Source organism: Pan troglodytes, chromosome 2 (assembly GCF_028858775.2).
Source record: "Pan troglodytes isolate AG18354 chromosome 2, NHGRI_mPanTro3-v2.0_pri, whole genome shotgun sequence".
NCBI lineage: Eukaryota > Metazoa > Chordata > Mammalia > Primates > Hominidae > Pan > Pan troglodytes.
In genome coordinates this window covers 154,411,817-154,428,789 of record NC_086015.1, presented here as the reverse complement: position 1 = coordinate 154,428,789, position 16,973 = coordinate 154,411,817, and the positions used below count along the sequence as shown (strand labels likewise).

General features: G+C 39.8%; 2 protein-coding genes across 19 annotated transcripts in view; one reads left to right on the top strand and one right to left on the bottom strand.

Annotated features, from left to right (window-relative positions):
* P2RY14 (purinergic receptor P2Y14) overlaps positions 1-16,495 on the top strand; it is a 72,946-nt gene extending 56,451 nt beyond the window's left edge. For 3 of the 5 annotated variants that reach the window (XM_001145005.6, XM_003310053.5, XM_054681171.2), the window contains exons 2-3: positions 3,949-4,056; positions 9,227-16,495. In XM_001145005.6, coding sequence (XP_001145005.1) covers positions 9,251-10,267 — 1,017 coding nt within the window. In that variant the 5' untranslated portion in view covers positions 3,949-4,056; positions 9,227-9,250 and the 3' untranslated portion in view covers positions 10,268-16,495. The remainder of the gene's footprint in view (positions 1-3,948; positions 4,057-9,226) is intronic. The other 2 variants (XM_009446691.5, XM_009446690.4) reach the window with 1 other exon arrangement.
* The window catches only part of MED12L (mediator complex subunit 12L), a 346,021-nt gene that overhangs the window by 208,104 nt on the left and 120,944 nt on the right, over positions 1-16,973 (bottom strand). The gene's annotated exons all lie outside the window — the stretch shown is intronic.

Genomic DNA, 16,973 nt, shown 5'->3' with positions numbered 1-16,973 from the left:
ATTCACTTAGGATAATGGCCTCTAGCTACAACCATGTTGCTGCAAAGGACATGATTTCTTTTGTATGGCTGCATAGTATTCCACAGTGTATATGTACCATATTTTCTTCATCCAATCCATCATTGATAGGCACCTAGGCTGATTCTATGCCTTTGCTATTGTGAATAGTACTACAATAAACATGTGAATGAAGGTGTCTTTTTGGTAAAACAATTTGTTTTTCTTTGAGTATATACCTAGTAATGGGATTGCTGGGTGAAATGGTAATTTTATGTTTAGTTCTTTGAGAAATCTCTACACTGCTTTCAATAGGGACTGAACTAATTTACAATCCCACCAAGAGTACATAAGTGTTCTCTTTTTTCTGCAATCTCACTGACATCTGTTTTTTTTTTTTTTTTTTGGACTTTTTATAAAAGCCTCAATGTTGTGAAGTTAGAATATATCATTTACAACCAGCACATGTTCCATACTGCCCTAGGCCACTGAGATTATTACTCCATGCAGAACTTAACCTCTTTCTTTCCAAAGAGAATCTCATGACTTTTTAGGAACATTCTAAGTAAATATAAGATGATCACAATCGCCACCTCTCAAATAGGTATAAAATACCAATTTACATTTCCAAGAGACCATAAAGATGGGAAGATTATGATGAAATGTAATGAATAAACTTGGGCAAAGATCCTAGATTTCAGGCCTACTTGGAATATAATTTTTCTTGTCTAAAGTCCCGACTACAACAAAAATATTTTACCATCATCACCTTTATTAAATGTCTCCTGGGCACAGGATCTGGGGGAAAAAAATGATGCTAACTCAAAGAGTGGTACATGGACCAGCAGCATATCGTGCTTTATTAGTCCATTTTCACACTGCTGATAAAGACATATTTGAGAATGGGCAATTTACAAAAGAAAGAGGTTTACTGGACTTATAGTTTCACATGGCTGAGGAGGCTTCACAATCATGGTGGAAGGTGAAAGGCACATCTCACATGGTGGCAGACAAGAGAAGAGAGCTTGTGCAGGGCAACTCCCATTTCTAAAACCATCAGATCTCATGAGACCCATCCACTATCACAAGAACAGCACAGAAAGATCTACTCCCATAATTCAATCATCTACCACCAGGTCCCTCCCACAACACATGGAAATTAAGGGAGCCACAAGATGAGATTTGGGTGGGGACACAGAGCCAAACCATATCATTCCACCTCTGACCCCTCCCAAATCTCATATCTTCACATTTCAAAACCAATCATGTCTTCCAACAGTCCCCCAAAGTCTCAATTCATTTCAGCATTAACTCAGAAGTCCACAGTCCAGAGTCTCATCCCAGACAAGGCAAGTCCCTTCCGCCTATGAGCCTGTAAAATCTAAAGCAAGTTAGTTACTTCCTAGATACAATGCAGTACAGGCATTGGGTAAATGCAGTCATTCCAAATGGGAGGAACTGGCTGAAACAAAGGGGCTACAGGCCCCATCCAAGTCCAAAATCCAGCAAGACAGTCAAATCATAAACTTCCCAAATGATCTCCTTTGACTCCATGTCTCACACCCAGGTCACGCAATGCAAGAGGTGGGTTCCCATGGTCTTGGGCAGCTCCACCCCTGTGGCTTTGCAGGGTACAGCCTCCCTCCTGGCATTGAGTATCTGCAACTTTTCCAGACCAACGGTGCAAGCTGTCAGGGGATCTACTATTCTGGAGTGTGGAGGATGTTGGCCCTCCTCTCACAGCTCCATTAGATGGTGCCCCAGTAGGCACTCTGTGTGGGGGCTCCAATCCCACATTTCCCTTCCACACTGCCCTAGCAGAAGTTCTCCATGAGAGCCCTGCCCCTGCAGCAAACTTCTGCCTGGACATCCAGGCATTTCCACACATATTCTGAAATCTAGGCGGAGGTTCCCAAACCCCAATTCTTGACTTCTGTGCACTCGCAGGCTCCACACCAGGTGGAAGCTGCCAAGGCTTGAGGCTTGCACCCTCTGAAGCCATGACCTGAGCTCTACAAGGGCCCCTTTCAGCCACACTAGAGTGGCTGGGATGCAGGGCACCAATTCCCCAGGCTGCACACAGCACAGAGACCCTGGGCTGGGCCCACGAAACCACTTTTTCCTTCTAGGCCTCCAGGCCTGTGATGGGATGGGCTTGCAGTAAAGACCTTTGACATGCCCTGGATACATTTTCCCCATTTTCTTGGTGATTAACATTCAGCTCTTTGTTGCTTATGCAAACTTCTGCAGCCGGCTTGAACTTCTCCTCAGAAGATGGGATTTTCTTTTCTATTGCATTGTCAGGCTGCAAATTTTCTGAACTTTTAAGCTCTGCTTCCCTTATAAAACTGAATGCTTTTAACAGCACCCAAGTCACCTATTTAATGCTTTGCTGCTTAGAAATTTCTTCAGCTAGATAGCCTAAATCATCTCCCTCAAGTTCAAAGTTCCACGAATCTCTAGGGTAGGGGCAAAATGCCTCCAGTCTCTTTGCTAAAACATAACAAGAATCACTTTTGCTCCATTTCCCAACAAGTTCCTCATTTCCATCTGAGACCACCTCACCCTGGACTTTATCGTCCATATCACTATCAGCATTTTGGGCAAAGGCATTCAACAAGTCTCTAGGAAGTTCCAAACTTTCCTACATTTTCCTGTCTTCTTCTGAGCCCTCCAAACTGTTCCAATCTCTGCCTGTTGCCCAGTTCCAAAGTTGCTTCCACATTTTCAGATATCTTTTCAGCAATGTGCCACTCTACTGGCACCAATTCACTGTATTAGTCCGTTTTCACACTGCTGATAAAAATGTACCAGAAACAGGACAGTTTACAAAAGAAAGAGGTTTACTGGACTTACAGTTCCACATGGTGGGAGGCCTCACAATCATGGCAGAAGGTGACAGGCATGTCTCACATGGCAGCAGACAAGAGAAGAGAGCTTGTGCAGGGCAACTCCCATTTTTAAAACCATCAGATCTCATGAGACCCATTCACTATCACAAGAACAGCACAGAAAGACCCACCCCCATAATTCAATCATCTCCCACCGGCTCCCTTCCACAACATGTGGGTATTACGGGAGCTACAAGATGAGATTTTGGTGGGGACACAGAGCCAAACCATATCACGTGCCAAACTCCAGACATAATGGAATCTCAGTCCTCATTTTAGCAAGATCCCAGGTAATGTGTATGCACATTAAAGTTTAGGGAGCACTCACTGGTTTAAAGAATTCAGAAATATGAAAACCTAGACTAAGGCAGAACCAAATCCAACCACCATTTTGCTAAACCTATCCTCTTCCTATCAGACCACATGGCTTTCAGGTGTTATCTCTGCAAAGTCCACACATTAGTCTCATTACACTGGTGGTAATCAAATGAGGGCAATTTTGTCCCTCAGAGGACATTTGGCAAAGTCTAGAAACATTTTTGATTACCGCAACTTGGGTAGTGGGTTACTGGCATCTAGTAGGCAGAAGTCAGAACTGCTGCTAAACATCTTACAATGCATAGGACAGCTCCCAAAAATAAATAATTATCTGGCCCAAAAGGTCAATAAGACAAAGGTTTTTAAAAAACAAAACAATTTAAAAAATCCACCTGCAATTAGACTTATGATTTCATGGCTAAGATGAATTGTTATATTCAGTCATTTGATAAATTTATTTGATCATCCATATCCGGGGGGGGGGGGGAGGGTAATATAAACCAATAACCAAAACCACTTCATGCCCAAGCTCTCAAAGAGTTTAAGTTTCCCACGAGAGGCTGCAACCAAATCAATAATCAATAATGACAACAAATAGCAAGTACAGTGAAACAACAAATGCACATGTTGAAATATTTCACAATTACACAAGCTGAATTTAAGAAGTAAGTACAGACATATTTTCCCAATAAAAAGTCGGGTGCTCACTTAAATCTTTGGTTTTTTGTTTCGTGTAATACAGGATCTTTAATGAAAAAACACTTGGGCCACTTCAAGACGACAAACGCTCACTGGGCAAAACACCTTCACTGAAAAGAGACCTCATATTATGCAAAAAAAATCTTAAAAGGTAATTTTTTAAATCCCTCAAGTATTATCAAGAGCTTTGTTAATTTCATCGAAGTGCTATGAAGAAAAAATTCTTTTCTTCAGAGAAGGAATTACAGCTCACAATTAGGAAGGTGGAAGGTGGTCTAATACAAGAGGAAAATAGGTCATGGTATATAATTATACAGATGAGTAATGAACTCAGAGCTGACTAAGCCTGCTTTTATTAAGATGAATGTATTTCTGGAGTGAGCAATGCTTTGCATAGCCTTGTATCAATTAAATTCTGTCCAAAGAGAAAACCCTGAGGTTATATGTAATACATGACAACTTGAAAACACTTCATGCAGCACAATCCTAAGATATTACACTGCACTAAGGGACAAGTGCACTCACTATCTAAATCAGACTGAATCTTTGGCATTGACATTCTTTCTACACAATGCTCCCACTACACTTTAATAACTGTCTTTGGGCCTCATAAATCTCATTCTGCCATGTTCTTTAATTATGTTACCAAAGTCTCCAAAGTGACAGTAGACAATGTAGGCTAAAACATTTCAGACCACTTCATTCTCATATATTTGGATTTGTGAAACAAGGCAAACTTTCACTGAAGAAAATTTCAAGACTTACACTATTACAGTCTACCCCCCCCCCTTTTTTTTTTTTTTTTTTTTTTTGAGACTCAGTCTCTGTCACCCAGGCTGGAGTGCAATGGTGGGATCTCGGCTCACTGCAACCTCCACCTCCCAGGTTCAAGCAATTCTCCTGCCTCAGCCTCCCAAGTAACTAGGATTACAGGTGCATGCCACCACACCTGGCTAATTTTTTTATTTTTAGTAGAGGCAGGGTTTCATCATGTTGGCCAGGCTGGTCTCAATCTCCTGATCTCATGATCCACCCACCTCAGCCTCCCAAAGTGCTGGGATTACAGGCGTGAGCCACCGTGCCCGGCCACAGTATTCCTTTTTAAAAAGTTTAGCTATATATATGAATCTTTCTTAAATGTGATCTCTAGAATTTAGGAAGCATTGTTTATATTCCTAAAGCCTCAAGGTTAACATAATGACAACTTTCACAGCAGAAATTCAGTGATAATACCAGAAGTAAATCAATGAGCAGGGCTCCACAAACAGACACCTACACAAACTGGCTCACCAGAATGCCTGCTTATCCAGTAATCCAGTTAATCATCATCCAGAAGTCCTGTTCATCTTTTTTTTCTGTTGCCTATCTCTCCTCTTTAATGGACTGACATGAGCTGGTAAGAAACAGTGAATCAACTGAGAAGTGGGCAGGGAAGGGAGGGTTGCTGAGCACACTAAAAGCTTCTTTTCTGATTCTTTTGGTTCTTATTTATTTTTACATTTTTGTATAAAATCAGCATGAGAATAAAACGATTTCCTTCATTTGTGAAAGATTTGAAGTTTCTGTAGGTCCCTGTATGAGGACATTAAATCATCTCAATCTGTACTAAAGATAAGGAGAGGAGACTGAGTAGATATCACGAGGTCCAAATGATGCATGTCTTTTTTAATGATTTTGTCCTGATTTTCATCCAACACATATTCCTGCCTTTTGGTCTCAATATATAATTTGGTCTTACTTGCCTTAAGAGAGCTTCTTTTCCACACATCTCTCAGTCTATTACTGCTCTGATCTGCCCTACAGAAAAGGCTGCCATGCTCTAAGACACTTGAACCCGTAAGACAGTATGTTCTCACCATTAACCCCACTGCTTTTAAAAAAAATCAATATTTAAGAGTTCAAAAATTACTACCAAGAGTATCTTGGAATTTCTCTTTAGCTTGTTCCTTTAGAGTGTTCCTTTAAGATGAAGAAATCTGTCCTGGCATGAGCCTCTGCTGTATCAAACCAGACAGTGGCACACGGTAGCAGAGGCAACCAACCAGCATGTCTAAAACCTCCCATCCTAAACTGGAGGCTCATCTGCAATTGCATCAAAACTGCCAAAATAGCAGTGTTTGGGGAAAGGGCGCAGGTAAGCTGTGTGCATTCACTCCATTTCAGGAGGCAAAGCTGCTCTAGAAGTTTACCTTGGTCAGTCAGTCCCTTCCATCCAACTCAAAGTGGTGGGAGCAGTGAAGGTGAATGGTGCATATCACCAGGGCATACACATGCAGATTCCCAGCAACCTGAGGAATCTGAGAGCAGAGTTCTGGACCTGCAGCATTAGGTCACATGCAGAAATACTGCAGCTCAAAAATACAAAAGACACAAGACTCTGAGAAAATAATTTTATAAGGGTTTCTATAAGAAAAGGAATTATGTCTCTCATTAAATCATTTCTGGGATTCACTATTTCTATAAATAGTGGCTTCTACAATATTTCTAAAAGGAAAGGAATTTGGCTCTCATTAAATTATTTCTGGGAAATTATTCAATATTTCACCATATAACTATATATTACACAGTTATTATTTCTGTTTTCCAAAATAACATCTACAGTTTTTTATATTTTAAACTCAAGTGAATCCCACAAGTACTCAGTACCTACCATGAGTGTGACACCACAATGGCCAGGCGCTGGGGGGTTGTGTGGCTTAGGACTGGGAAAACAAATTAGACCTGGGAATACAGTAGCATGCATTCTCTCAAGCTCTGCAAGACTGGCATTTAAACCAAAATGCATCTAACTGTCAAGAGACAGTTACCAGACAAATTAGTTACCAGCCACAGACTCTTAGTCACAGTAGACAGCTAAAAATGGAAAATGTGCTCCCCCTCCCTTATCTTTTAAAATATGAAACAGGCTCATAAGGAGAAAGGCGGTAGAAGACCTACAAAGAAGCAAATGAGTACAAACCCATCATGCCCAGAGCCAAGCACACAAGGCTACAGGGAAGAGTAAGAATAGTGCTAGTGAAAGGTTTTGTGGAGGAAGTGATTTGGGGTACTCATTCCTTCTATAGGAAGTCCATAGACTGGCAAAATCAAGTATATCAATATTTCTAGTTTTGCCATAAAGCAAAAGGAAAGCATACGGGAAAGGAAAATACGCAGAAACAAGATATTCTTGTGTAGGAAGCAGCACACAAATTTACATGGATGTACTATTTTTTATGTGGAATGTGACTGTATTTCATATTCCATATTTCAAAATATCCCTTTGTCATGCTTAAATTTATCAACCTAACTTGTCATTCACTGTGATATGCACTGTGCTGGCACCACAAATACAGATGAAAAAGACGCATTCTCTGACATCAAGGTACCCACTGTTCCCACAATCTTTCTTTCCCTTGATCCCTGAATAAAGCTTAAGAGCAAGGATTCATGCCTTGTATTCCCAGAGTGCATATTCATTTATTGCACAAATATTTTAACTATCTAATGCCCTAAATTATGCAAAGAATTCAAGAGTAAAAAAATGACATGATCTTTCTCCTCTGAAGGAGCTTGTAGTAGTGGAAGAGACAAACAGCTGGAGAGAGGAGTGTTGATAGGAGAAAGACACAGGATGATAAGCACACACTCAACCCACCCCAAACCAGGCTCGGAAAGTTGAGGTTTCCTAAGGAAAGTGACAGCTAAGCTGAGGCCTCGAGGATAAAGAGAAGTTAGCCAGCCAAGAAGGTATGGAAACAGTTTTCCACACAAATGAAAGTCTGTGCAAAGGTCCAGGCTGAGAGAAATCACAGAACCTAAAAGGAGGCAGATGGGCCCAGGACAGCAGGAACTCAGTGCTGGGGGTGGAGGAAGCAGGAGGCAGAACAAGAAAGGACTTCAACATTACAGACTTAGGGCATTCTCCTGAGGGCAAGGACAGACTACTAAAGGGTTTTAAGCAGGATAATTGGTACTGTTCACATATAAGATGGGCAGTAAACATCTGTTCCGATATATCAAATAACCTTTTGAATTTAATTCTAGTCTTCCCTCTGCCCTAAATCAACACTTCCGACATCAGTGAAGAATATACAGGATTCCTAAACAATAGAAGTTCTGGATAACATCTAGCACAGCACTGTGCAATAAAACCATAATGTGAACCACATATGTAATTTAAAATTTCCTAGTAGCCAGAGTCTTAAAAAGTAAAATTAAGTTAAATTTAAGAGTAATAATATATTTTATTTAATAGAGCATTTGTAGAATATTACTTCAACATGTGATCAGTATTAAAAATACTGAGATATTTTACATTTTTTCATTCCAAGTCTGCAAAGTCTAGTGTGCATTTTATACTCAACAGAACATCTCAATCTGGACTGGCCATATTTCAAGTGCTCAATACCTGCACATGGCTAGTGGCTACCATACTGAATAGTACAGATGTAGAATGTACTTTGGGAAGCATTTCTCAGAATGCTTAATGTACTTTTTATCATTTGTTTGTATTTGTATTCTAATTTATTAAAATAATGCAAATCAGTTTTTCAATGGGAAAAAAAAAGCTCAATATTGAAAAGGTACCCATAATCCCATACCAAAAATACCGGTTAACATTTGAATGTATATGTTTGTTAGACACTGTCTCATGTCCAACATATATGTAGAATACACTTTTCTAAAAGTAAGGTCCGTCTGAATAGCTCTTAATATGTAAACATTTATAATGATTTTTATGAATCCATAAAAATTTCTCTTTTAGGAAAAAACAATCACATTTCCAACATAGGTTTTAAAAAAATACATTACACATGGGATTCTGAATGAAATAAAACATTAATTCTGCTTTTACAGTTATTACCTTTTAAGATTATACCTAAATGAGTATTTCCTAGAACTTTGGAGTTTTATAGGGAACCATTATTATTTTAGGGGCATGCTGGTCTCCGTATTACCTAGAAGTTCTCAGAGACTGCCCTGCTGCTCCAGTTTCTCTTTACTGCCACCTGTCTGCTCCATTCTTCCCTTTTCATTGCTCAAAAAAGAGGAAGAAGGAAGAGAAGGGAAAAGGGAGGGGGAGAGGGGAGAAGGAAGAAAGGAGTGGGGGTTGGTGGGTAAAGGGGGAAAGAGGGAGGGAAAGGAGAAAAGGAAGACCAAAATAAAGAAAAGGAAGAACAGAGAGAGGGAGGGATGAGTGTCTAACTTACACAGAGTAAAAAGGTGGCTTCAAAAATTTGGTAGGTTTGACTATATTCATTGCCCTTTGCCTTATTACTCAGCAAATGTCTTGGAGGCCATAAGTGCCCTATGAGTGACCAGTTCACACCTCTTTTCAGGCCTCTGCCTTCAGAAGTTACAAGATGATCAATTCAACCTCCACACAGCCTCCAGATGAATCCTGCTCTCAGAACCTCCTGATCACTCAGCAGATCATTCCTGTGCTGTACTGTGTGGTCTTCATTGCGGGAATCCTCCTCAATGGAGTGTCAGGATGGATATTCTTTTACGTGCCCAGCTCTAAGAGTTTCATTGTCTATCTCAAGAACATTGTTATTGCTGACTTTGTGATGAGCCTGACTTTTCCTTTCAAGATCCTTGGTGACTCAGGCCTTGGTCCCTGGCAGCTGAACGTGTTTGTGTGCAGGGTCTCTGCCGTGCTCTTCTACGTCAACATGTACGTCAGCATTGTGTTCTTTGGGCTCATCAGCTTTGATAGATATTATAAAATTGTAAAGCCTCTTTGGACTTCTTTCATCCAGTCAGTGAGTTACAGCAAACTCCTGTCAGTGATAGTATGGATGCTCATGCTGCTCCTTGCTGTTCCAAATATTATTCTCACCAACCAGAGTGTTAGGGAGGTTACACAAATAAAATGTATAGAACTGAAAAGTGAACTGGGACGGAAGTGGCACAAAGCATCAAACTACATCTTCGTGGCCATCTTCTGGATTGTGTTTCTTTTGTTAATCGTTTTCTATACTGCTATCACAAAGAAAATCTTTAAGTCCCACCTTAAGTCAAGTCGGAATTCCACTTCGGTCAAAAAGAAATCTAGCCGCAACATATTCAGCATTGTGTTCGTGTTTTTTATCTGTTTTGTACCTTACCATATTGCCAGAATCCCCTACACAAAGAGTCAGACCGAAGCTCATTACAGCTGCCAGTCAAAAGAAATCTTGCGGTATATGAAAGAATTCACTCTGCTACTATCTGCTGCAAATGTATGCTTGGACCCTATTATTTATTTCTTTCTATGCCAGCCATTTAGGGAAATCTTATGTAAGAAATTGCACATTCCATTAAAAGCTCAGAATGACCTAGACATTTCCAGAATCAAAAGAGGAAATACAACACTTGAAAGCACAGATACTTTGTGAGTTCCTACCCTCTTCCAAAGAAAGACCACATGTGCATGTTGTCATCTTCAATTACATAACAGAAATCAATAAGATATGTGCCCTCATCATAAATATCATCTCTAGCACTGCCATCCAATTTACTTCAATAAAATTCAAATATAAGTTTCCACGCTTTTTTGTAACATCAAAGAAAACATACCCATCAGTAATTTCTCTAATACTGACCTTTCTATTCTCTATTAATAAAAAATTAATACATACAATTATTCAATTCTATTATATTAAAATAAGTTAAAGTTTATAACCACTAGTCTGGTCAGTTAATGTAGAAATTTAAATAGTAAATAAAACACAACATAATCAAAGACAACTCACTCAGGCATCTTCTTTCTCTAAATACCAGAATCTAGTATGTAATTGTTTTCAACACTGTCCTTAAAGACTAACTTGAAAGCAGGCACAGTTTGATGAAGGGCTAGAGAGCTGTTTGCAATAAAAAGTCAGGTTTTTTTCCTGATTTGAAGAAGCAGGAAAAGCAGACACCCAGACAATCACTTAAGAAACCCCTTTGATGTATTTCATGGCACTGCAAAGGAAAAGGAATATTACTTGTATACTTAGCAAGAAAATTTTTTTTTTCTGATAGCACTTTGAGGATATTAGATACATGCTAAATATGTTTTCTACAAAGACTTACGTCATTTAATGAGCCTGGGGTTCTGGTGTTAGAATATTTTTAAGTAGGCTTTACTGAGAGAAACTAAATATTGGCATACTTTATCAGCAACTTCCCCTGTTCAATAGTATGGGAAAAATAAGATGACTGGGAAAAAGACACACCCACACCGTAGAACATATATTAATCTATTGGCGAATGGGAAAGGAGACCATTTTCTTAGAAAGCAAATAAACTTGATTTTTTTAAATCTAAAATTTACATTAATGAGTGCAAAATAACACATAAAATGAAAATTCACACATCACATTTTTCTGGAAAACAGACGGATTTTACATCTGGAGACTTGGCATATGGTTACTGGCTTATGAGCTACCAAAACTAAATTCTTTCTCTGCTATTAACTGGCTAGAAGACACTCATCTATTTTTCAAATGTTCTTTCAAAACATTTTTGTAAGTAATGTTTGTATCTATTTCATGCTTTACTGTCTATATACTAATAAAGAAATGTTTTAATACTGTCTATTTTTTCTTAATAATCAACATATGAGGAAACATTACCAGATTTCCTCACAGTCAAGACATATGTAGTTTCTTTATATGCTCAATTATGCATGCTAATACAATGGAGACAGTTACATAGAGAATTCAAAAATTCTATCTGCCAGTGACTTTTCAGAAGAAGTACTCCAGATAGGGCATGGTGGCTCACACCTGTACTCCCAACACTTTGGAAGGCAAAAGTGGGCAGATCACTGAAGTCCAGGAGTTCAAGACCAGCCTGGGCAACATGGCGAAACTCTGTCTCTACAAAAAAAATATAATTAGCCAGGCATCGTGGCATACGCCGATAGTCCCAGTTACTGGGGAGACTGAGGTGGGATGATCACCTGGGCCCAAGAGGCAGAGGTTGCAGTGAGCCATGATTGTGCTACTGCACTCCAGCCTGGGCAACAGAGCAAGACCCTATGTCAAAAAAAGAAACAAAAGTACTTCATATGTCCTATAACCTCATCAATATTTTAGGCAAAACTCAGAAAAAAAATATCCTAAATTGGGGAAAAGCTGGACAGGTTTTTTTTCCCTCAGTATCTACTTTCCACTGTCCTAATAGTTCCCAATTCTGGGTCAATCAGACCGTCTCAAAAAATAAAAAACGAAAATTGCTATGCTATCACAAATGTGCTTGGTAAACTAAGCTTGCTATAATTGTTTATCTAACTACATCTGCAAAAAAAAAAAAAAAAAAAACAAAGACGAAACAAAAAAAAAACAAAGGCAGTGTTTATTCTTCACAACTTACATTGGCCAGGACAAATGAGTAAATACTAGGGTTTTAAATGCCCCCTACTGGGCCATGGTAAAAAGTGAAAGTGAAAAAGAGAAGATGAGTATCACCAAGAAATGCCTTTGTAAGCACGTGCTAAAGCAGAATAGCAATGCAAAAGTAATATTTTTCAGGAAACAACATGGACTGCAGATAAGGATATTGTGAAGCAACAGCTGAGTAATAGTTACTACCTATTAGAACTTTCAGGTCCAGAGTAACAACTAAAAACCAAGTGGCAGAGCACCAGTAATAATAAACTAACCCAGCGACTTCCCAGAAATCACTAGCACTAGTGTAGGTGGGCAACAGGGAACACTTGCCAGGTCCTTTTGTAGATAAAGCTATAGTGCAGGCACGCCAGTGTTCAGGGTGCCCACCGAGGCTTACAACTCAGGTGCCTGCAGAAGGCACTGTAAACACAGCTGTAAGGAAACATGGGAAGCTAATGACAGTCTGCTGAGAGCCTCTGCCTCAGAGTCTCTGCCAAGAGAGGCCAAAGGGCTCTCAGCTCTAGTCAATTATTTCCTCATTTTTCAAGATACGAAAAGTCACAAAGTTTTTCCATTGCTGGGGCACCAATGAAAAGAAAATATACCTGCAGATAGAATATGCCAATGGCTACTCTGTAACATGTGGAATGCAGAAATCTCACAGAAAGATATTCAAAAGTCACTCATGACGACTAAAAACCTCCCTTTAACAGAAATCCTTACATTCCATTTTGATGCATAAGTGATTCAACCACCTATAAAAAATGTTTTAAGGTGTTTTTATAAAAGGAATATTTGAGATAAGAGTAATCAAGAAACAGATCATAGAAAGATCATAATCATATGAAAAGATTACACACTGACATCTACCCACTGAGGTGGGTGAACCCTGCAATGGTCTTTTACGAAATGTTGTCATCACTAGTGCTCATTCGTTGGTCATCTTCAGCCTCCGTCTTCTTTGTCCAGAAACAGAAGCAAAACTTTTCCTTTGGGAAAGTCATTCTGTCCTGTTCTCAACCATGCAGCTATCATATGCAGCTGACCCCATCCCCCACATAAGGGGCCAGCCATAACTGACTCTAGGCAATCAGCATGTCTGATTCCACTGGCCACAAGTTGGGATGGAACATGATCCAATTTGACCTAATAAGAGCAAGTTCTAGGCTTCTGAAAAAATTATCTGGAGGGTGTGCCATGAAGATATAAGATCTAGAAGCACTTCTTTCATCTGGCTACCATAGGAAAGAGAGCCTAAAGCACCCTATGAGTTGAAATTGACACCATGGAAGGCACACTGAAGACATGGTACAAACCCAGTCCTGGTTACAAAGCTGAGTGCCTGCATCAGTCCTAACCTAAAACCATACCCACAGCCAATAAGCCCAATTTTAATTGGTTTCTTTTCTCTTTCTTTCTTTTGGCAACTACAAATGAGAAACTCGTGATACACTGGCTTTATCTAACAGAGTAATCTAAAGAGTTCAGAAGTTCTAGAAAACACCCTCACACAAAGCTGTACTTCTGCTTGATGATGTTAGTCAAGTATGTGTCATTAGTTCTGTGCTCTATCCTTAACCCTATCGCTGCCATCTGTATCTTTCAACTCTGGAGAAAAAGCATCAATAAATACAAAAAACATCTGTAACATCAAGAGATAATATTATACAAATTACAAATATAACAGATCACTCCCCCAAAATGACACGGGGTTTCTTTCAGGTAAGCAGCACTGTGAGGGTTTGTGTGTTTGGTACTGTGTGGTCTTCAACAGTAAAAGCCATTACATCCTTTTGTTCACTATTTTCCACAAGACTCTAATGGCATGTGGATTACCGTTTCAAGACAAGACATGCCCGTCAAAAAAACCACTTTAACAAAATGTAGTTTTTCTTTCCCACAGGTCACTTTTCAAAATGTTTTAACCACTTTATAGTACTGCTTGTACAAAATGATTAAATGTCGTATTAATTTCTCTGCAGTAAACGTATGTGATAAATATTACATGTAAATCAGCTACAAAAAAAGAAACAAGAAAGTGCGCCCCAAAGCAATCTCAAGATTTTTAGGAAATATGAGATGTTACTGCATTCCTATCTCCCCCTGCATCAATAGAAGTTGGGTGTAAGTAAGAAAGGGGTGTTATAAAAATAGGCCCACCTCAATAAACAGGAAAATATATGACAGGTATTCTCACTGATTAAACTTATAAGACTACTTGTTACTTTTTGAAGGTGTTCATTGTATGATTCTATGGCTTCTCTCATGGTCACAGTCATAGCCACTAGCCACTTCACTCCACTTCCTAAATATTGTATCATGTGTTTTGGGGACCTGCGACACAGGACTTAAGACAAGGGAGTAAATTTGTTCTTTATCAGCCTCCAGGTGTCACCAGCCTTAACTCCCATGGTATCAGCATGGCAAGGGAAGCCCATACCTGCACTACTTCTCCCTTCTCTCCCAAATCCCCCATCATCTGATGACCTGCTAAACCTGCCCCAAAAGTGTGTGACAAAGGGCTTACTTTCCTATCATTCCATTTCCTGACACAAATGAACACCAAGAAAACATGGCCCTCATCATATCCATACAATATTACATATTACTTAAATTCTTGATTTTTCTGTTTTCTTTTTTTGACATAGAGTCTCGCTCTTGTCCCCCAGGCTGGAGTGCAGTGGCGTGATCTCAGCTCACTGCAACCTCCACCTCCAGGGTTCGATTCTCCTGCCTCAGCCTCCCAAGTAGCTGAGATTACAGGTACCCGCCATCACGCCTGGCTAATTTTTGTATTTTTAGTAAAGATGGGGTTTTACCATGTTTGCCAGGCTGGTCTCGAACTCCCGACCTCCGGTGATCCATCCACCTCGGGCCCCAAAGTGCTGAGATGACAGGCGTGAGCGCCCGGCCTCAATGTTCTATTTTCTAAGCTAAAAGGGTCTCTACATTTAACTTGCAGCTTTTTTCAAGCTGTTAGTTATGTTGTACTTTCAACCATTACCTTTCTAAAGGAATACTAGCTCTCTCTGATATCATATTGACTGCATGAGAACATAATCCTTATAAAAGCCTACTTCAACTCCACATCAAATTCACTTTCTTGTTAAGAAAAACAAGCAAGTATAAAAAAATTGGCATGGCCAAGTGTAGTTCTTATCTGGCTAATAGTATGAAAGTAGTTAGGTAAAAATAAGAAAAATGGTCTTATTTTAAATAAGAAAACCAGCATTTCCATCAAGGCCATTCAAAATAAGAGCTCCTTAAGTGTTTGCAAAGTACATTCAGAATGTTCTGGTTAATGACAGATAAAGCTCTGAGAAACATTTAAAACCTAAATGAAAAAGAATAAAATAAAAATCTATCTAAGCTACATCAAATAAAAACTTTGTCAGCCAATAAGGCAAATTCACCTTTCTATCTGACCAAGCTGCCTCTCTCCTCAGACTTCCTTTCCCAGGACTAAAACCTCAGTCTCCTCTCCTCCCTCTCTACCCCACCCTGCAGTGATCTTACTTCTGCAGTGGTTCTTAGCTATTCCTCCCTTCCCATGTAATTTCAGATCCTTATTGCTTCTCACTTAAAATGACTGCAATCATTCCTTAACTGGCTTCTCACCTTCCACTTTCTCTCCTAACCAAGCAAACTCCAATGTTGGTAGATTCACCTAATACTGCCGAATTGACAGCTCCTTGCCTTGTATAACCATGAGCTCTCCAATGTTTACTTTATTAAAATCCCAGGGAGCATCCAAGATTTGGTCTCAATCTTTTCCTCACAGAGACACCCAAGCCCCCAAATTGCCTGACAGTCCCCCCCAAAATTTCTCATACTCCAATTATCTGTGTCATCCCCCAAGCATGCCACCTTGTAGCTCATTCTGAAGAAGCTCCTATTCACCCCACCACAGTCTGGAGCATTACACTTCCCGGATTCCCACAGGTTCTAACAGCACATAGCAGGTGATAAGATTCCTTTTCATTCCTGTACAAAGCATAAAATATTCTCCAGGATAAGAGCTGAGGAGGCAGCCTGTAATTGATAAATATTTGCTGTTATAATTTTTCATAAATACTTGATCAAGAAATATTCACATGGCCGGGTGCAGTGTTGTGCCCCTGTAGTCCTAGTTACTCAGGAGGCTGATGCAACAGGATTGCTTGAGCCAAGGAGTCTGGGACTGCAGCAAGCTATGATTAGACCTCTGAATAACCACTGCACTCCAGCATGGACAACGTAAGACGACCCTGTCTTAAAAAAAAAAAAAAAAAAAAAAATCACATGGCTAGGAAAAGGGAGATGTTCTCCAAAGAACATTCTCCTGGAAAGTAACTAAAAAGTTTTAAAAATGTGTTCTGTGCTTTGAAAATGTGTTAGTCATGGCCGGGCACGGTGGCTCACATCTGTAATCCCAGCACTTTGGGAGGCCGAGGCGGGTGGATCACGAGGTCAGGAGATCGAAACCATCCTGGCTAACACGGTGAAACCCCGTCTCTACTAAAAATACAAAAACTTAGCTGGGCGTGGTGGTGGGTGCCTGTAGTCCCAGCTACTCGGGAGGCTGAGGCAGGAGAACGGCGTGAACCTGGGAGACGGATCTTGCAGTGAGCTGAGATTGCACCACTGCACTCCAGCCTGGGTGACAGAGCAAGACTCTGTCTCAAAAAAAAAAAAAAAAAAGATAATGTGTTAGTCATAAGTTCATAAGAAATGGACCATAAACAAA